Raw genomic sequence first — 21,910 nt, forward strand, 5'->3', positions numbered from 1 at the left:
TAAATATCAAAGATAAGAACGTTCATTATCATATAATTAATATATACTACCTTATATTCGTTTTAAATTTAAAAAATAATTTTGATATATATATATATATATATTAATTTAAGAGGGGTGGCGCCGGTTAAACAAAACGACATGTAGGCTATGAGAGCGGATATTAACAAGGGACAGTCAATTTGTCAATTTCTCCGCTTCCCTTACAGGACGGGGGAAGCGATGATTTTGCAAGCAGAAAATAATAATTTTTAAAGAAAAATTAATAAATTGTGAATTTTTCGCTGGTTATTGTGACGTAGGTGTGAGCTAGTGTGGCCATGTGTCCACGGGAACTAATTTTCTCGAATTGCCAACCTAACCCTTTGACCTCCATCTGGAGCCTGGACGACCGCGCAATTCTCGGAGCCAATTGCTCTCTCTAATTCACAATCCCAACCAATCCCACTCGCTGTTAACCCCCGTGATTCTCAAATTCCACCTTACATCGTTTTTCATGTTATTTGCTCTTCTCCCTACTTTGGTATTTGAAGGATGAACCTGAAAATAATTAAGCTTGGCTAGAAGAAAAAATACGTTGAATTGGAAGAAAAAGAATATATATAAATAATAGTTGAACCAAGAAGAAAATAAATGGAATGGAATCAAACATTGGTACTCGTTTTAAGTTTGGTTAGGGCATGTTTTGCAGCGCGGGAGCGTGAATAGAGTTTGTATTGTTGTTCTTGGAGAGCATGTTTGCATTGCAAGCTCGAAATTGAATAAGTGAGGGGCCAGCTTTTGGCCAATCAACCAACACAGCTCACCACATCACATTCCTTTGCCCCCACACCAAAACTACAACAATTTGACTTCCACGATCATGCCCTGACCCTCTTCAGATATCACACCAATTATGGGTCCTGGAGATAGGGATTCCAACGGTGCACCCCCGGAATTAAGGGTGCTAACTAAGTTTAGCAGCTCGAGCTAGACTCGGTTAACATTTGATATGAGTGGATTTAATTTTAATTTTAGTTTGACTCGAAATCTTAATGAATTGAACAATGCTAAACTCAACTCAATAAGTTCGCGAACAAGTCGTTAATGTTTTTATAATTTTTTAGAATGTTGATTGTCTTATTTTTTTAAGATTAATTATAAATTCTGAAAAAAAAAATCTAGAATGGTTGTATTATGTTAATTTGGCGTGTTTGTAAATTGTTACTTTGATTGTAATATGTTAGTTTAATGTATTTGTGAATTGTTTTTTTTTTTGAAATAGGGTACTTTGTATTAAGAAAGATTACAAAGTACAACACCCCAAAGACCTCATTAAAAATCCTCTCTAATCCTAAACGGAGGAAAAAGAGTGTGCCTTGAGGTGGTAAGAATCAGCACACACAAAGCTAAAATAACACACAAACCATACTCCCGCCCTATAACAAACCCACAACCATTACAAGAGATACAACACAAACATACTATAACAATAAACTAAGAACTAAAAGGAGGTCGAAAACCGACAACAAATCCAAAGTAAAGAGCCCAACACATCAAACACACCACCACCCGAAACCAAAGCTTGATCAAAGATTAGCCCTGGGTCATGGAGAACCACACTAGCTGAAAACTACCTGCCAACAGATTCGTCCAAGGATCGGTCATAAAAGAGAGATCCAATACTACAAAAGACAACCCAAGCACTCAACTCACACTATCTGTCAACAGATACCTCCAAGGAACGAAACGTTTGCAGCAACTAGACAAGGAACCAGAATGTCCATGCTAGACCACCTGCATTGAAGAAAGAAAAAGCAGACAGCAGTTGACCATAATCAAAATAAAAACCCTGAAACTCACATTAGAAATTGTATTCACCTGACAACCTCCTAAAATCCACAAAAACAACCAGCACGCGCTAGCCTACATGTCAGAGCACTATCTCCGACAGCCTCTTAATTCCCCATACAATACTTACCCCATTCACCTGATCTTTAAAACGCCCCTTTCGAAACAGAGAAAAACAACGCCCATTGCCTCACCCCTTCTGACAGCAACACTCAACATTCACCTCCTCCTAACAACAACACTCAAACAAAACGGCCGATCACCAAAGCACAAGACTGAACCCATCCACCAAAGCACATGCCACTGGACACCACCACCGACCAAAACAGAAAACGGAGAAATGAAGAACTCCACCAGCAAATAGCTAAGCAACCGATGAAACTTGAGCCACAGAAATTCTGACTACAAAGAATTCAACCTACTAAACCTACTATTTTGATCATTTTTCTGTTAAATTTATTAATTTATGTTTATATTAAATTCTACAAACTATTATTAGATTTTACATATAGACAAATATTCTAGCGATCTTAACAAGTAACAAGTCGAGTTGAACAACGAATTTTTTAATGAGCACTAATTAAGTAAAATTTTATCTAATTTATCAGATCTAATCAAGCACAAGTCAAAAAAATTTCAAATTGAGTCGAGTATTTTTCAACTCATGATTAACACTGTCAATAAACACTATAGACTAGGGGTGCTTATCGAGCGAGTTGATCATGTATTGGGCAGTACTCGACTCGTGCTAATTAAAAAATTTTGTCGTTCGACTCGACTCGTTGCTTATTAAGATCGTTAAAATTTTGCTCGACTCGTTGCTCGTTAAGCTCACCGAAATTTTTACCTTGTTTTTTAATGATATGTAAAATATACTAATACTATATAGGGCTTAATATAAAAATAAATTAACAAATTTAACCACAAATTATTAAAAGGGTGTATGAAACAATTTTAAAGTCTAAACTCCAAAGTAACAATCCACAAATATATCAAATTAACATATTAAAACCAAATAACAATCCACAAATAAATCAAACTAACATATTAAAAACATTCTTGAAAAAAAGTTCAGCAATACATAATCAATCCTAAAAATAATAATTCAACATATCTTCACTCCTTTCATTGTTTCTTGCAATCACCAAACTACAAAGTTATAAAAAATATTAAAAAATTAACGATTTACTCGCAAACTTATCGAGTCAAGTTATATTTTGCTCTACTCAACTTATTAGGATCTCGAGTTCGAGTCGAATCAACCTGAGTCAAATTTTAACTAAATATTAACCGAGTCAAATTCAAACCGCTTACAAGCTACTCAACTTATTAATCTGCTCCTTCCCATCTTGACATCATTTATTGCTTATAGATGGTAGTTGGAGGTGAAGACATCAACACAGTGTAAATGCAGCAATAATAACTTTATATTATATAGTTTAAAGTTGGAGAGGTAAAAATATGCTAGTGTTAAGTAAATAAATGAACAACACAAGTATTTTCCCAACCATAATATTTTTGACAAACTTTAAGATGAGTTTGATTCGCAAAAAAATTTATTACTAAGAGAAATTATATTTTCACGTTTGGTTCACGAAAAAATCATTACTTAATAATAATTTACTATCAATAGTAACATTATTTTTGTTAAAATAGCGGGGATGTCATTACCTTCAAATTCTTAGGTAATGAACAATTCTTGTAATACCCCAAATTTTTTTATAGTGACTAAAAGATAAGTTTTGAAAGTTTAGTGGCTAAAATGTAAACTTTGAAAAGTTCAAGGACCAAAAAATGTAATTTTAAAAAAGTTATATATTTTATTTATCCTGTAAATGAACAACTTGGTCTAAAACAAGGATTTTCACGGGAATCAGATTTTCGGTACGGGATTTGTATAAAGCATAAAAGTTCGATATTGGAATCGGATAATCGGATCGAACCGAAATTTTCATGGAAATTTTAAGGATGTTAAAAAATGGTTGTAAATAGTATTTCCATATTTTAGATCAGAGAAATTTTGCTCAGAACAGTGTAATTTTATTGACTAAAATGTAATTTTTGAAAATTACATGGCCAAAGTAGAAGATAAAAGTCAAATTGGTTCTTCTTTGACTAAGGAATATTTTAATGTAAGACATGGTAATGAAAATTGATAAATATCAAGTTTCATTAATGGTATTTTGAGGATTTTTCATTAATTGATTTTTAAATTCAATTTAATTGTTTAAAAGTCATGAGTATCATGAAAATTGCTAGAAAAATCAAGAATTCTTCTTCTCTATCAGCTTGCTGCCGTGAACCCCTCCAACTTGAGAAATATTTTCTTTTCTATTTTTGAGCTATTTTAGAAGAATTTTGGACTAAGTTGTGAAATAAGAAAATGTTCTACATTCAATTCTCTACCTTTTGGTATACGAAATTCTTGCTAAACATGCTTGGATGTTAAGATTTAATGACTAGGGTTTAGAAGGGTTTATGGATTTTATGGATTTAATGAAAGATTTGTATGTTAGTGGTGTTGGAGATTAATTCTAAACTTTGTGTAATAACCAAAATGATGTATAGGTGCTTATATATCACTTGGCCATGGCTAAGGTTTTAAGAGATGATTGGATTTGGATTAAATTTGATGTTGTGATAATTAGAATAGCATGAGTTTGTTGTAAAGAGGTTGAATTCATGCTTGAAATTGAACAAAATGTCCCCCTAAAGTGACATGGGGTATTCGGCCATAGGGAAAATATTAAGGGAAAAATGTTGAAAAATTTCCTATGGTTTAGAAATGATATTTGAAGTATTCTATGTGATTTGGAGATTGATTTGAGTCAATTTGAAATCTTAAAAATGAAAAAGGGCTAGTTTAAGAGTTTTAAGGATTGTGGGACATTATTATATAAATGTGAGCTTTGGAGTATTCAATGATAATATTTAGTATTAAGATGCTGGAAAATTAAGTTGCAAAGTTGGTTGGAACCAAATTGCAAGTTTGGTAAAATTTAGGGGTGGAATTCGAAAAGTCCAAGAAATATAGAGACTTGATTTCAAGTTTTTAAATGTGAAAGTACCATTTGGGTAAACTAATATATTGCTGGAAATTTTATTTATGTACTGATTTTTGAGTTTAAATGTTGAGTTGGGATCGAATTTCAAGTTTAACAAGTTGGGTGGTTGAAATTGAAAAGTTTCAGAAAGTTAAGGATGAAATTGCAAATTTTTAAATATTCAAGTGTTGATTTGCATATTTTATTAAGGTGCTGGAAATTTTATGTGATTAATGTGACATGACCACAATAGTTAAAGGCTATTATGAATTTAATGGGAAGTTATGATGAATTCTAGAAAGAATTCATAATTTGTGGTTTGATTGTACAATTAGCAAAAGCTGAAGGGTTGATAATGAAAATATATATTTTTGGAATTTAAGGAAATATTTTGATAAGTTTGAAATTTTGATGGGAGTACGATTTAGTTTTATATCGATTTAAGTATCGATTTTATTTCTATCGAATTTTATATTTACGCTTAGATTATATTAGTTTAATACTAACATATACCTTGAACATTTTATTTTATTATATGACGTCGTTAGACCTCAATAAATCTATTGATAAAAGCAACTCGAAAAAGAAGGAAATTGAGAAGATTATCGAGGAGGAGATTTGACAAGAAGACTTAGGTGAGTGCATTAGTTTCGTGTTTATGTTATCGTACAAACATTGGATTGCGATGAGTCAGTGACAGAGTTACTATGGTAAGAAGTGACTCCTAAGGTTATGTGAATTGTGATTATAGCCTAAAGGTTCATTTATTAAGCTTATATAATTATGAAATTAAGCTAAGGGTGTTAATTAAGGAAAGTTGTCTAGAAATTAGGATTTGAACAGTGATTTTAGAAATTCACCATAAATTATACATAATTGATTAAAGAATGATCTCTAGACCGTTAAATTAGTATGTCAATCTAGCTTCGTTTAAAATAGACATATACTGATTTTGAGTTGTACACAAAAACATATACTGATTTTGAGTTGTACACAAAAATATATGAATTTGTAATCGTGAATATGTCAGAAAACAAGGCAACAAATTATGCTCAAAACAACTTCTATCAGTCAACTTTGAAAATTTGCTATTAACCATACAAGTTGAGCTACAAGAGTTTCCTTATATGGTTAGATTCGTATTCGAGTCTAGTTTTCATTGGTACAAACAAAAAATTTTAGCATATATATTAATACATAATAATATTTGTTTAAATGAAGTGCAAACTGCCAGAATATGGAATTTTGATAAATTGTGTATTGAAAGTAGTGGAAGGTAAAAGATTTAAATCTAAAGCTTAGTTAGGCTTATATTTTGATTAAAAATAATAATAAAGTGTCAAAGTGAGTGTAGTTTATTTATTTGATTATTATAACCGAGGACGACTTGTGATAAGTCAACCTTATTTTATTTTCCAGTATGATTTATAAATTTTTAGTATGAAATATTTCTATAATATTTTTTCAACAAGTTTTATGAATGATTTTGGATATGAACTGCCCAAGTATGATATTTATGGTGGTGAATTATAAATGTTAACTGTTGTAAGATGATTTTCAGTTATCAAATATTTATAGATATCATATGTTTTACAGTTATCAGACACATATTAATAAATGATTCTATGATGATACATATAAGCCCATTGTATGTTGCATTGAGAGTCATAGGTACATTTGGCATGCCATTTAGTGATTACTTTTCAGTTATCAATTATCAGTTCAGCTTTGGTACATTCGTGTACCAATGTTCAACACCGTTGGTGATCAGGTTATAATTGCACTAAATTGCATCATATCGCAGTTTCAATTATAATACTTTATGAAATGTATATTTTATATCATTTTAGTTATGTTATTGCCTCACCAAGTTTTAATTAGTTCGTGGATATTTTCATGCGTAGGCTCGAATAAAGTAGAGGACGTGAAGTGAGGAGTTTGCCAGCATCTTATGGAAATCAAACCTACCGACAATATTAGTAATATATCCTAACTTTGATTTATTAGTGGCATGTACATTATATCTGTTAGGTTGCTTTGTCACATTTATTTTCAAAAGGGTCCATAATAGTAATTTATGACTGTTAATTTTGGTTAATTTTAGTTATAGTCGTAAATAGGAATGAATTTTACGAATGATTTTTAAATGGTTTTAAAATTAAGCAATATTTGTTAGTTGTATATAAATAAGAAACCACATGGAACTGCCTAATTGCCGCATAAGATCAACGTATTTTAGAATGAAAAATTATTATTTTACGAATATACATGCCAAATGAAGCAGATATAAATTGATAAAGAATTGTTTTAAAAAGAAACTAAATTTTCAGCATTTACTTTCAATAAACGTTTCTAAAGTTGATGTGACATATTTAGCTCGTATTTTAAGTCATATACGAGCTATGTGTGTTACATTTATTAGTATCAGAGCAGTAAGTTTAGTCGATTCTCAGCTTAAATCAAGCATATGTTATGTTAGAAATATGTACATGCCACTAGGATATCAAAAATACTGACCTGATATGATTTTATTATTCTATTAAGGATGTTACTCTTTACTAATGTGATATGGAAATGTATGTGTTAGATGTCGGAAGTTAAGAACTAGAGTAAGAACGAAGATAATACTAGAAATAGAATCAAGACTAAAACCGATCCAAATGGATCTGGGAGGACTTTAGTATCTCGCCCTATAAGGGTTAGAGTTGTAAGGGATTTTTCTCCGTTTTGTGAAAGAAATGTCCCAGAGTTTAATAAGGTAAAAAAATTAGAGGAATATATCAGAAGGTTTAAAAGGATTATAAGAGAAGTTGAGAATGAGGAGAATCCGGAAAGTATTGAACTTTTCGATGATCCTGGAATTCCTATAGGTAAGTAGATTGTATGCTAGAAGTTTAAAGAAAACTAAGTTCTCAGTGAATCGGATGATAATTATGTTATTGTTTGAAAATATTTAAAATTAGTTCAAATAAGAATAGTTGTTTATTTGAAGAACTTGAAGAGTTTCAAGATTTATAGTCACTGGAGTAAGATTATAGAAATGAGAAAGTATATGAAGAATGACTTCAAGTAATAGAGTAGTAATTTAATGTTGGAAATATAATTCTTGAATAAGTTGTATTAATAAAACATTACCTTAAACATGTATTTTCTTAGAATTTATTTATTATAACAACGAAACTGTTGGGTCTTAGTGTCAGAGTAAAGCGGATAAGTAGAAATTTCCAAATGTATTCCCGGAAGAATAACCCAGATTACCTCTTAATCGAGAGGTAGAGTTTAAGATTGATATTGTTCCAGGCAGAACACCTATTTCGATAGCTCCTTACCTAATAGCTCCAATGGAATTTAGAGAGCTTAAGGCTCAATTGCAGGAGTTACTTGATCAAAGTTTTATCAGACCACATATAACTTTATATGGTACATTGTTACTATTAATTAAAAAGAAAGATGATTAGATGGGGCTATGCATAGGTTATCGTCAGTTGATTATAATGACAGTGAAGAATAAGTGTATTCTCTTCCAGAGACTGATGACCTGTTAGATTAGCTCAGGGGAACTTCCATATTTTCAAAGATTTATCTTCGATTGGGGTATCACCAGTTAAGGAATAAAGAAGAAGATATATCGAAGACAACTTTCAGGACCCGATACGGTCACTATGAGTTCGTAGTCATGCCATTTGGATTGACTAATGCTCTAGAAGCATTTTTGGATTTGATAAATCGGGTGTTTCAACCGTATCTGGATCAGTTTGTAGTCATATTCATCGATGATATTTTGGTATATTCTAAGACTCAAGAAGAACATGATGCAAATCTTTGCGCTATATTTCAGGTGCTGCAAGATGAAAAGTTGTATGCTAAGTTGTCAAAATAAAAATTCTGGCTGCCAGAGGTTGCTTTTATGGGTCATGTGATTTTAGTAAAAGGAATCAGAGTAGATCCCAACAAAGTACAAGCTATAGTGGAGTGGAAAACTCCGAAGAATGTTTTTGAAATTCGAAGCTTTTTGGGATTAGCAAGTTATTATCAAATATTCATGAATAATTTCTCGATGATTGTTTATTCACTTACCAAACTACTTATGAAAGATGTACCACTTGTTTGTATTGAAAAATGCCAAGAAAGCTTCAATATGCTTAAAAAAATTCTGATAGAGGCACTGATATTAGTGCAGTCAAAGTTAGGCAAAGATTATGTAAACTACAATGATACATCCCATAATGGTTTGGGATATGTTCTAATGCAAGAAGGTAAAGTGGTAGCCTATGCTTCAAAGTAGATAAATACACACGAACGGAATTATCAGATGCATGATTTAGAACTAGCAGTTGTGGTGTTCGCCTTGAAGATTTGGCGTCATTATCTATATGTTGAGAAATGTTACATTTATACAGATCTTAAGAGTTTGAAATATTTGCTCACTCAGAAGGAATTAAATTTAAGGAAAATGAGATGGATTGAGTTTCCAAAAGACTATGATGTGATTATTGACTACCATCCGAGGAAAGCTAAAGTAGTAGTTGATGCACTTAGCTGAAAAATATTCTTTGTCCTGAGCGCTTTAGATCGATGTTTAGTTTTCAATGAAAAATGATAGTATACTTGTTGCAGAGTTGATGTTGAGATCGGTATTGTCAGATTTGATTGAATGTTAAGGAGATGATAAAGTATTTCTCAAAGTTTTACCTTAGAAAAAAGTTTTGAGCTCGAGCATAAAAGAAAGTTAAGTCCGAGATTTATCGGTTGTATTAGACTGTAAAGAAATTTGGTCCAAAAATTTACCAGTTAACATTACTTCTGGAGAAGGATAAAATTTATAATGTGTTCCATGTACCGATGTTTTGAAAGTATATATTAGATAATTTACATGTGATTACACAGAGAAAATCAAAATTCAGTTAGATTTGTTATATGAAAAGAAACCAATAAAAGTTTTAGCATATGGAATCAAAGAACTGAGAAATAAGACGATTCTGTTAATAAATGTTCTTTAGCGGAATCATAAAGTTGAGCAAGAGACTTGGGAACAAGAAGAAGATATAAAAAAGTGTTTCCTCATCTGTTCATTTCAGCCATGTAATACATATAGAAAATTTGAGGATGGATTTTGTTTAAAGGGGGATGAATTGTAATACACCAATTTTTTGTTTAGTGACTAAAAGGTATGTTTTGAATGTTTAGTGGCTAAAGTGTAAACTTTGAAAAGTTCAGTGACCAAAAAAATAATTTTGAAAAGTTATATATTTTATTTAGCCTGTAAATGAACAACTTGTCTAAAACAAAGATTTTCGTGGGAATCAAATTTTTGGTACGAGATTTGTGTTAAAAGCTATAAAGCGAAAAAGTTAGGTATTGGAATCAGATAATCAGATCAAACCGAAATTTCATGTAAATTTGAAGGATGTTATAAAATGGTTTTAAATAGTATTTTCATACTTTATATCAGAGAAATTTGGCTCAGAACAATGTAATTTTTTAGATTTGACCGAACAATGGAATTTTAGTGACTAAAATGCAATTTTTGAAAATTAAATGGTCAAAGAAGAAGGTAAAAGTCAAATTGGTTCATCTTTGACTAAGGAATATTTTAATGGAATATATTCTAATGGCAATTGGTAAAAACATCAAGTTTCATTAATGGTATTTTGGTGATTTTTCATTAATTGAATTTTAAATTCAATTTAATTGGTTTAAATGTCATGTGTATCATGAAAATTGCTAGAAAAATCAAGAATTCTTCTTCTCCATCATCTTGCTGCCGTGAACCCCTCCAAGGTGAGAAAAAATTTCTTTTCCATTTTTGAGCTCTTTTAGAAGGATTTTGGATTAAGTTGTGAAATAGAAAAATGTTCTACATTCAATTCTCTATCTTTTGGCATAAGAAATTCTTGCTAAACATGCTTGGATGTTGAGATTTGATGACTAGGTTTTATGAATGGTTTATGCATTTTATGGATTTAATGAAAGATTTGTATGTTAGTGGTGTTGGAGATTAATTCTAAAGCTTGTGTAATGACCAAAATGGTGTGTATGTGCTTATATATCACTTGGCCATGGCTATGTTTTAAGAGATGATTGGATTTGGATTAAATTTGATGTTTTGATGATTAGAATATCATGAATTTGTTGTGAGGAAGTTGAATTCATGCTTGAAATTGAACAAAAAGTCCCCCTAAAGTGACATGGGGTATTCGGCCATAGGGAAAATATTAAAGGAAAATGTTCAAAAATTTTCTATGGTTTAGAAATGATATTAGAAGTATTATATGTGAATTGGAGATTGATTTGGATCAATTTGGAACCTTAAAAGTGAAAAAGGGTTAGTTTACAAGTTTTAACGATTGTGGGACATTATTGTGTATATGTGAGATTTGGAGTATTCAATGATAATATTTAGTATTAAGATGTTATAAAATTAAGTTGCAAAGTTGGTTGGAACCAAATTGCAAGTTTGGTAAAATTTAGGGGTGGAATTCGAAAAGTCCAAGAAATATAGGGACTTGATTTAAATGTGAAAGTGCCATTTGGGTAAAATAATGCATTGCTGGAAATTTTATTTATGTGCTGATTTTTTAGTTTAAATGTTGAGTTGGGATCGAATTTCAAGTTTATCAAGTTGGGTGGTTGAAATTGAAAAGTTTCATAAAGTTAAGGATGAAATTGCAAATTTTTAAATGTTCAAGTGTTGATTTGAATATTTTATTAAGGTGCTGAAAATTTTATGTGATTAATGTGACATGACCACAATAGTGAAAGGCTATTATGATTTTAATGGGAAGTTAAGATGAATTCTAGAAAGAATTCATAATTAGTGGTTTGATTGTACAATTAGCAAAAGCTGAAGGGTTGATAATGACAATACATATGTTTGGAATTTAAAAAAATATTTTGAGAAGTTTAAAATTTTGATGGGAGTACAATTTAGTTTTATATCGATTTAAGTATATATTTTATTTCTATGAAATTTTATATTTACGCTTAGATTATGTTAGTTTAATACTAACATATACCTTGAACATTTTATGTTATTATATGAAGTCGTTGGATCTCAATAAATCTATTGATTGAAGTAACTCGAAAAATAAGAAAAAAGTGAGGAAATTGAGAAGATTATCGAGGAGGAGATTCAACATGAAGGCAAAGGTGAGTGCATTTAATTCGTGTTTGTGTTATCGTACAAACATTGGCTTACGATGAGCCAGTGATGGAGTTACTAAGGTAAGAAGTGACTCCTAAGGTTATGTGAATTGTGATTCTAGCCTAAAGGTTCATTTATTAAGCTTACAGAATTATGAAATTAAGCTAAGTATGTTAATTAAGGAAAGTTGACTAGAAATTAGGATTCAAATAGTGAGTTTAGAAATTCACCATAAATTATATAGAATTTATTAGAGGATGATGATGATCTCTACACCGTTAGATTTGTATGTCAGCCTATATTCATTTAAAATATACGGTGATTGATTTCAAGGTGTATAGAAAAAGATATGAATTTTTAATCGTGAATAAGTCAGAAAACGGGACAACAAATTCTACTCAAAACAGGTTATGTAAGTTAACTTTGAAAATTCACTATTAATCATAAAAATTGAATTAGAAGAGTTTCCTTATATGGTTAGATTTGTATTCGAGTCTAGTTTTCAGTGGTACAAACAAACAAAAATTTAAGTATATATATTAATACATAATAATATTTGTTTGAAGGTAGTGCAAACTGTCAGAATATGAAATTTTGATAAATTGTGTATTGAAAGTAGTGGAAGGCAAAGGATTTAAATCTAAAGCTTAGTTAGACTTATATTTTGATTAAAAAATAATAGTGTTAAAGTGAGTACAATTTATTTATTTGATTATTATAACCGAAGACTATTTGCGATAAGTCAACCTTATTTTATTTTCCAATATGATTTATAAATTTTCATTATGGAATATTCGTATAATATTTTTCAACAAGTTTTATGAATGATTTTGGGTATGAACTGCCCAAGTATGATATTTATGGTGGTGAATTCTAAATTTTTACAGTTATAAGATGATTTTCAATTATCATATATTTATAGATATCAGATGTTTTACAGTTATCAACCATATATTAATAAATGATTCTATGATGATACATATAAGCCCATTGTATGTTGAATTGAGAGTTATAGGTACATTTGGCATGCCATTTAGTGAGTACTTTTCAGTTATCATTTATCAGTTCAGCTTTGGTACATTCATGTACCAATGTTCAGCACTGTTGGTGATCAGGTTATAATTGCACTAAAGTGCATCACATCGCAGTTTCAGTTATGATTTGGCACCATGTTGTGCCTAGTGCGCACCTTAAACTCGCATACCTTATATTCTCTTACATATACATTGAGCTATACAGATAAATATGAAAGTTATGATGGAATATGAAAATGAATATGAAAGCTATGAATGACGTCCAGTTAAAAGAAATCATGATATTGTGATTTTATCTGATATTATTCATCAGAATCTTTATGAGTTTATAACTTAAAATGACAGGAATATGAATTGTTTATGATAGTTATTATTGATTTACATGATTTTTGATGAAATCATGTGAGGATGATTTTCAGGTTTCAAGGGAAAATCAACTTGAACAACTCGGTTCAAAAGCTTTAGTATTTTCATTGAAATTACAGCTTCATGTTATAATACTTTATGAAATTTATATTTTATATCATTTTAGTTATGTTATTGCCTCACCAAGTTTTACTTAGTGCGTGATGATTTTTATGCGTAGGTTTGAATAAAATTGAGGACATGAAATGAGGAGTTTGCCAGCATCTTATGGAAATCAAACCTACCGACAATATCAGTAAGATTTCCTAACTTTGATTTATTAGTGGCATGTACATTATATCCATTAGGTTGCTTTGTCAGATTTATTTTCAAAAGGGTCTGTAATAGTAATTTAGGACTGTTAATTTTGGTTAATTTTAGTTATAGTTGTAAATAGGAATGATTATTACGAATGATTTTTTAATTGTTTTAAAATTAAGCAATATTAGACAGTTGTATATAAATAAGAAACCGCATGGAATTGTCTAATTGTTGCATAAGATCAACTTGTTTTGGAATGATAAATTATTGTTTTACAAATATACATGCTAAAAGAAGCATATATAAAGTTGATAAAGGAATGTTTTAAAATGAAACTAAATTTTCAGCGTTTTCTTTCAGTGAACGTTCCTAAAGTTGATGTGACATCTTTAGCTCCTATTTTGAGTCATATACGGGCTATGAGTGTTACAATTCTCACCACCTTGGACTCCTAAAATAATAAATTATTTTCATATGAATCATTCTCGATTCTTATTTTTCATGTTATACTCAAAATTATAAAATAATAATAATAATATACAAAGAGTTTTATCTAGTAAACTATTAATAAATTTGAGTAGTTAAAATTTTTTTGACTTCTCAAGTAGACAACCGTCATAGGAGGGGGTCAGAGTGTTATTTTAGTGGTGGTTCTCTGAATTTTTGGAGATAACGGTCTGGTTTCTTGTGAAGAATATCATTTGTACTTTTGCTCTATGTTGTATGGCTATATATAATACACTGGACAGGTGTCTATTAGGAGGATGACGTGACATTCATTTTGATGAGACGTCCCAAGAAGTGATGATAAGGATTGATTAATCATATAGTAAGGCCACGTGTATCAACATGTGATCGTTAGTGAGTCTGCAATGTATGTTCTTGAGGTTATAGACGAGGGTCACATGTTAATTAATGGGAGTTCACAAGATACAATTTTCATAGCTCAAGATTCGTGTGAATCACGGGATTACATGTAGTAACAAAATTATTTTATATTAATATTTAATATATTAATCATTTTATAATTTTAAGAAGTGAAAAAAATGATATATTGTAGAAAAATATAATTATTTAAAATAATATCTAATTTTGAGTTATTAAAATAAATAAATTTTATATATTAAAAATTAATATCTTTGTCCACCGGAGACTTTAACATTATTTTTCATATTTTATTTTATATAAATAAATATGATATTTATGAAAATTATTTTAAAATATAAGTTTGATATAATAATTATATTTATTATATATTGAATGTATTTTTCTTAAAAGTTAATTTGTGTAACAATTAAAATATTTTTATCAATTTTCATTCAAATATTTATAATTTAACATAAAATTTTAACTTATTGAAAAAACATATTCGTCCAACCAAACATTATAATCTTAAATTCCTACTAAACATACCTAACAAGGTAATATAATATTCTCATAATAATGTTATATTCTAATAATTTTATTCCCAAAGGTAATCTTATGTTAAAGACACTACCATTTAACTTGTAACATGGAAATCAAACCACGCAACAAGTGAGACAATTTAATTATTTCAGTTAATGTTTTGTTGGAAAAAGTATATTTTTAGAAACTTTGAGTCATATTTTTAAAAGGTACATGTGGAGGTTCGATTAATAAAATTATAATTTTATATTTCACTTCATGAGACTTTTACAACAATATATCATATACTCAAAATAGTCAAGTGATGAATAGGAAATTAATGCTCAAAGTAAGCTATTCATGAATTATGTTGAGAAAGATGAAAAGCTTAAATCTTATATTGGTGGTATATCAAGTGTGAAAGGTATTTATATACATGAACCAACTTGGGAATTATAGAAGAGAAAATAACCTCAGTGACCGAAAATTCCTTATAATATACGATTTTAACCAACTTTTTTACGATTTGCCAAAATGACCAACAAAATCGCAATGCGATCTCTAAATCGCAACGTGATCTCCATTATCGCAATTCAGTTTCCAGATTCGCAACGCGATTTTGACCATCGCATTGCAATTTTCGAAATCCACGTTGCGATTTTAGATAATCGCAATGCGAATATGTAAATCGCAATGCGAATATGTAAATCGCAACGCGATAACACGTGATCGCAACGCGATAACACGTGATCGCAACGCGATAACACGTGATCGCAACGCGATTCTGACTATCGCAACGCGATTCTGACTATCGTAACGAGATTTTGACTATCGCGTTGCGATAATATAAAATCGCAATGCGATTTTCAAAGCGCCATTAGTATCGCAACGCGTATTTTATCTTCAAATTCCAAACACGAATATTTACCTGTAATCGCAACTCTTAACCTAAAACCCTAAATCACAACTCAGTCTCATCTCCATCTCTCATTCTCTACGGCGACATCCGTCCCCATCTCCGACGAAATCCGTCCCCATCTCCGGTGAAATCCGTCCCCATCTCCGACGAAATCCGTCTATCTCCATCTCTTAGAGCCACCCTCACAATCATTCACGATCAGAAATGGAAAATCAACCAAATCAACCACCGAGGGTTAGTTTTTTTAATTATTTTTATTTTGAAATTTTTGCATTATTATTAGGTTTTTCATATTGAAATTAATGATAAGTTTACTGGTAATTTCAATAATAGATTGCTTCCAATACTGCTATTGTTTAGTCTTTAACCCTGTGAAGTTAGTATTTGTCTTTGTTTTGTCTTTTGGTTGAAGTAATGCAATTCATTCAAGTTTCAATTTTAGACAATGACCATTTGAAACCGAGAATCGCAACGCGAAATGAAAATCGCAACGACAAAATTCGCGTTGCGGTAGCCATTTCGCGTTGCGATAGTCAAATTCGCGTTGCGATAATCATTTTCGTGTTGCGATTTTCATTTTCGTGTTGCGATTTTAAGTTTCAGAAACTATTCTTCTTCTGCAAATTGAAACTTGAATGAATTGCATTACTTCAACCAAAAAACAAAGACAAATACGAAATTCACAGTGTTGCAAAATTAAGCTTGAAGAATAAACTACTACGCTTTATGTTTATTATTGTTTTTGGTATATCTTCACAGTGTAGTTTTTGGTATATCTAACTTGATATGTTTATTGTTTTTGTAGAACTTTTTTTTGGCTCAATTGACCTTAAGGAATAAAATAAGCCTAGTCACTACAATTGTGTCGAAGCTTTCACTTGTACAAAGACAATTGTTTGAGGATACTTGCTTCGGGCCATGGCTGAAAGTACAACATCCGGGTGGAGATGTTATGTTGACCCATTTGTGGCTTCAGACCATGACACGCGATCTACCCGAGAGTATAGAACATGGTAATGAAGAGATATGATTTTATTTTCCACCGGCGCATACGTGTTTTGGGCTGGAGGAGTTTTGCTTAATCACTGGCCTACGCTTCGGACACGATGATGTAGGTCGATACACTAGTCATATTACCCGCCCATCATGGTTATCCCGGGTTTTTCCTGAGCTGTCAATGGAGAAGCCGAATTTACACGTCGACGACTTGACGAGATTATTTAATAAGAAAGATGGTTTTACTCGGATGGATGACGTCGATGTTGTCCGAGTATGCCTTTTAGTACTTTTGCATGCTGGCTTTTTAGGCAGAGAGGGCAGACAACCTATTCCTAAGGACCTAATATTATTGGTAGAGGACCTAAATGCATGGAACCTATTTCCGTGGGGTTCGTATCTATGGAAAGCTACCTGGAATAAGTTGTCGTCTGCCTTTGATGACCGCAAAAGTTTGCGTGGCGATGGTTCCAAATACACTTTGTTAGGTTTTATTTGGGCCTTTAAGGTAAGAATTTCTATATAATGTTTCCAAAATTATAATTAATTATTTTAACAATTACTAATGTTTGTGTATTATATTGTTTGTAGATTTGGATATTTGAGGCTTTTCCCGACAAGCAGATATATGCATTCAAAACTTCAAATGATATTCCTAGGGCTATTTCCTGGAAGAGGAAACGACGACTGTTGATTTGGGAAGAGTTACTACGGTATACGACAATAAATGATGTAAGTTAACACAAATACTATCATATATAAACAAGTTATTACTAGTACACGTTTAACTTTATTTGAGCTTTTATATTGTTAGGAAGCCAACACTCCATTACAGAGGCTGACACCCACGGAGGCTGAGCTTGCCACTGATTGGTGGCAAGCTAGTAAGCGTTTTTTTGATGGCATGGATGATGAGCAACCTCCACTTCGAGAGCCATCACCTGATCGAACACACTATACACCTCTACAACGAGAGTCATCACCTATTCTGTCACATCATCGAGCCTCTTCTCTACCATCACCTCATGATAGGCGACCGGCAAAGATGCCACGACATTTTTCTCCCTGTTCTCCACCTCCACCTCCACGGGATGAGTTAGGGGAGTTACGTGATGAGGTCAATGCCTTGCGTGAGGAGGTCAGTACTTCACGCGATGACAATGGTGAATGGCGTAAGGAGGTATCTACTTTAAGTGGTGAGGTAGCGGCTCTACGTGAGATGGTAGCATCGTTGCAGAATGAGGTTCATACTCTACGCAACGAGGTAAGTTTAAGATTTTTCATTTAACTTGATTTACTCGTAATTTCACTTAGATTAACCATTTCACTTGGATTGCTTAGTAAATTCATTCGGTTGCTGCCAATACTGCTAAACAGTTCTAAAATAACTTAGTATTTGTCTTTGTTTTGTCTTTTGGTTGAAGTCAGTAAATTCATATTTGTCTTTTGGATTGCTTAGTAAATTCATTCGGTAGTAGTTTATTCTTCAAACTTAAATTTGCAACACTGTGAAGTTAGTATTTGTCTTTGTCTTTTGGTTGAAGTAATACAATATATTCAAGTTTCAATTTGCAGAAGAAGAATAGTTTCCCCTAGATCTTGATCAAATTTTGGATATGTAATGTAATATAATATATATTTATAAACAGCCTTTAAATAATTACATAAAAGAAGAAAATCCTTGTCAAATTTGTCCAACTCTGTCATTGTTTGGTAACGTGTCTCGTTTTTCACCGACTTGAGCTTCAAGTAAAACTTGGAAGTAACTCTAAAAGAACCATCTTATGGAGAAGTGGAGAAATATGATTCACTTTCAAGGGTCTCCACGTGGAATTTTTTAATCCCAGTTGATGACAATCACACGGTAATTTCAAGCTGAAAACTGGGATTTTCAGTGCCATTTGTTGATCTGTCTTAGCCCCCTTATTCCCCCCCCCCTTTTAACTTGGTCATTACCCCATAGTATACAAGAATCCCAGTATATTCAGTAAGCTGTAAGGCCGCTGTCAGCACAATCAGGTCAATTTCCACAGCGAAATAAAAAAAAAGAACTACAATTCTTATAACAATCAATGTCCTTTAAGAATATGTATAATATGAATTATGTTCGCCAATATAAAGTGTTCGCTTCATTTTTCTCATTGTTTGTGGTGTTGTTTACAGGTAGTTATTATGGAAATTCAAAGTCAAGCAATGGAGAAGACGAAGAGAAGGCCAAGTCTAATGGTGGAAAGCTTCTCCTGGGTGTTATCTCCATCAACGGGAGAGCTAATTTATATAAGCTCAAAGCACCCCAAAGAAGAGACGATGATAATGAAGATGATGAATTCTTTTCTGCAGGGAGTTGTTTCTCAATGTGTTCGAGTGGTGGTGCAAGCAGAGAAGCATTTATGTCGACCAAGTCGAACTTTTCCCATTGTTGGAGCATAAACAATGTCAACTTCCCGGAGACTAGTAAGTTCGATTTGGAGGATTTTCCAGGGCGATCAATCCTGAGGGAATTTTGTGAGTGGGATGTTGCTGTGTAAACGCAATGCTTAACTTTGTAGTTACAGATCCTAATAAATGATGGTGGAAAATCTTCTCATAAAAGAAGCATGATTTTACACTTTGATTTACTGTTGTTGACAAACATAAGCCATTTATTTAGCTACCAAGGTTTTCCAGGAGAACACCAACCTGTCCCCTAATATTCATAGACATGATCTAAAACAGGGGGGGGGAAATGTTAACATGAACTCCCTCAACACTATAGTGCTACGCTCTTTGCTCCACATAAGATCCAGAAAGCCCAGATGTTCCAAGAACAGTAATCTGCAACGAAAGCAACCAGTCAAAATAGATTTGCATTATTTATAACAACCAAAATATTTGCGCAGGAACACAAGCAAATTGGCATCAGTATTTATGCACAGTGCTTATGCAAACGACTACCATTGAAAAATATCATAAATGCAGCAAAGAAAAATGAGCGAATGGCAAATGAATCTATTCGCTTGTTTTACCTTATAACCAAACCAGTTCTGTTATGGCAGATTCTCTAAACGAGTTAACCTTTAGCCTAGGGTTCAGATTGGTGTTACAGAACACCAGATGGTTAGGATGTTAAACACAGATTAGGGAAGAACAAATAACAATTAGTACATATGATATAATCTGAGGTGACTTTCCTTGCTGTTCTCAAATCTTATTTACTATCTGGCACCTTAACGGTAATCATAATTCTCTTGTTTCACAAACATGAACTACAAAAAAATGCTACGCAGTGCATGAATGAACTATGTTATATGCCCTCGAGGTAGATCATGTAGTCATAACCGAATTTATAAATACTTTGCAAATATTTTTAGTACCTTTCCCCACTCAGCACCAAGGTGACCGCATCTCATCTTTAGGTAGATCATCTTTGATCCCAACTCTGTCTCCACCTTCTTTTTCAAGTAGGTTTCATCAGGACCAAATGCATCCAAGTAAGTTGCATATTTTTGAAAAACTGTCTTAAGTGCAGCCGAAAAATCACTTGACAAAGGTTTTACATTCTGCGAAAGAAGATCCATTTCATCAAATGCCAACAGTTGGTAATAGTAAAGATGGAGAGAAGAATATCATCAGGGTCTTATAGATTACAGTAATACCTCTCCACTCATTCCAATGCTGTCATCAAGTTCCATTTTCATGCTGATCAGAATACCACCAAACTCTTCGACAGCTTCAGCAGCACGGAAGACATTTTTCAAAGCTTCCTGGCCGGCTTTGTCATCAGTATTCTTGGACAAGGCTTTCTTTGCATCCTGTACCACTGAATAAGGAAGCTCATCCCAACTTGCAGCCATTAAGTCCTTAAAAACATTCAGAATCTCGGTGTCTGTTATGACAGGCATATGCGATACATCATCGCTAAAATAGCGCGTGCTCCCCAATCTATGGGAAAAGGATGACCTGCCACCTGAATATTTTTCCCTCATAAATAAATTGCGTTGAACTTGATACAAATTGGTATTATTACAAGTTACAAAATGCTACACAATCCACTAGAAGTTCTTAGTAGTTGTTCTGAGAGAATTATAATCATAAATATAATCATAAACATACACCAAAAGCACATCAAGAACCCATCAATTTCTATGTTAGCAAAACACCAGAATCCTAAGGGGGTTCTAAAGAGCATTAATCAGACCTTTTAAAGAGCAAGTAAAAAAACTTGAACAGGTAAACAACCAAAAGGATACAATTTGGAAATCCAATGAAGAAAAGCCAGCCACGAGCTATATCATTAGAAAATACTAAATCTAAGTCGATAAACCCAGCGACTACCAGGATAATGAAAAACGAGAAATGGGTAATCAAATAATGATAGAAGAGTACCCGAAGGAATGTTTGTGGGCGGATTAGAGGCGGAAAGTGTTGAGATAGAGTAGAGATTCCGGAAACCCAAGTGGTGGTTGTGATTGGCGGAGGCAACGGCGATAGACGAGAAACGGGAAGATCTGGAACAGGCAGCTCTAAAAATGGATCTCAGAACCATCATCTTCTCCATTTTTTTAGGCTGTTTGATATAACCAAATATGCAGGAAGACAAAAAACTAATCATATGACAAGAGGAAGGTTGAAATGGATCTGGAACAGGAATATTTGTTACAATTTGGGGCTGGGCTTTTGGGTTGGTTATTGGGCTCTCCATTCGCATCAGCTGGATATGAGCTATTCTGGTGATGCAGGCCAGTTATCGAGTTAAATTTCGAGTTAGTTATGTAAAATATTTTTGGATTAAGTTTTTTGAATTAATGTTTAAATTTAATTATAATGATTTATAATATTATGATATAAATTGATTTAATTTAAATAATTTTATCTAACAAGCTATTAAAATAAATGCATCCATGCATCAAAG

At 32.2% G+C, this 21,910-nt stretch overlaps 1 protein-coding gene and 1 long non-coding RNA gene across 2 annotated transcripts; one reads left to right on the forward strand and one right to left on the reverse strand.

Annotated features, from left to right (window-relative positions):
• The first annotated feature begins 1,900 nt into the window (after positions 1-1,900).
• LOC120182874 lies at positions 1,901-19,444 on the forward strand. The gene is made up of 3 exons (XR_005521882.1): positions 1,901-1,911; positions 4,490-4,492; positions 19,183-19,444. It is a non-coding gene; the product is annotated as an uncharacterized LOC120182874 (long non-coding RNA).
• Positions 19,445-19,585: 141 nt separating this feature from the next.
• On the reverse strand, positions 19,586-21,605 carry LOC120183216 (succinate dehydrogenase subunit 5, mitochondrial-like). Its single transcript, XM_039187957.1, has 4 exons — positions 21,385-21,605; positions 20,655-20,965; positions 20,373-20,558; positions 19,586-19,833 (listed from the first exon to the last, which is right to left on the reverse strand). Exons 1-4 carry the CDS (start codon positions 21,554-21,556, stop codon positions 19,777-19,779), a joined length of 726 nt encoding a protein of 241 aa, XP_039043888.1. The 5' UTR covers positions 21,557-21,605; the 3' UTR covers positions 19,586-19,776.
• Positions 21,606-21,910: the final 305 nt, after the last annotated feature.

This window comes from Hibiscus syriacus, unplaced genomic scaffold (genome assembly GCF_006381635.1).
Source record: "Hibiscus syriacus cultivar Baekdansim isolate YM2019G1 unplaced genomic scaffold, ASM638163v2 tig00003725_pilon, whole genome shotgun sequence".
Classification (NCBI taxonomy): Eukaryota; Viridiplantae; Streptophyta; class Magnoliopsida; order Malvales; family Malvaceae; genus Hibiscus; species Hibiscus syriacus.

Coding starts and splice junctions, on each gene's coding strand:
- LOC120183216 (XM_039187957.1), bottom strand. CDS start 21,556: ATGGAGAAGATGATGGTTCTGAGATCCATTTTTAGAGCTGCCTGTTCC. Junction 20,559..20,654: donor GCATTGGAATGAGTGGAGAG/GTATTACTGTAA, acceptor CTTCTTTCGCAG/AATGTAAAACCTTTGTCAAG. Junction 19,834..20,372: donor TTGGTGCTGAGTGGGGAAAG/GTACTAAAAATA, acceptor CTTTCGTTGCAG/ATTACTGTTCTTGGAACATC.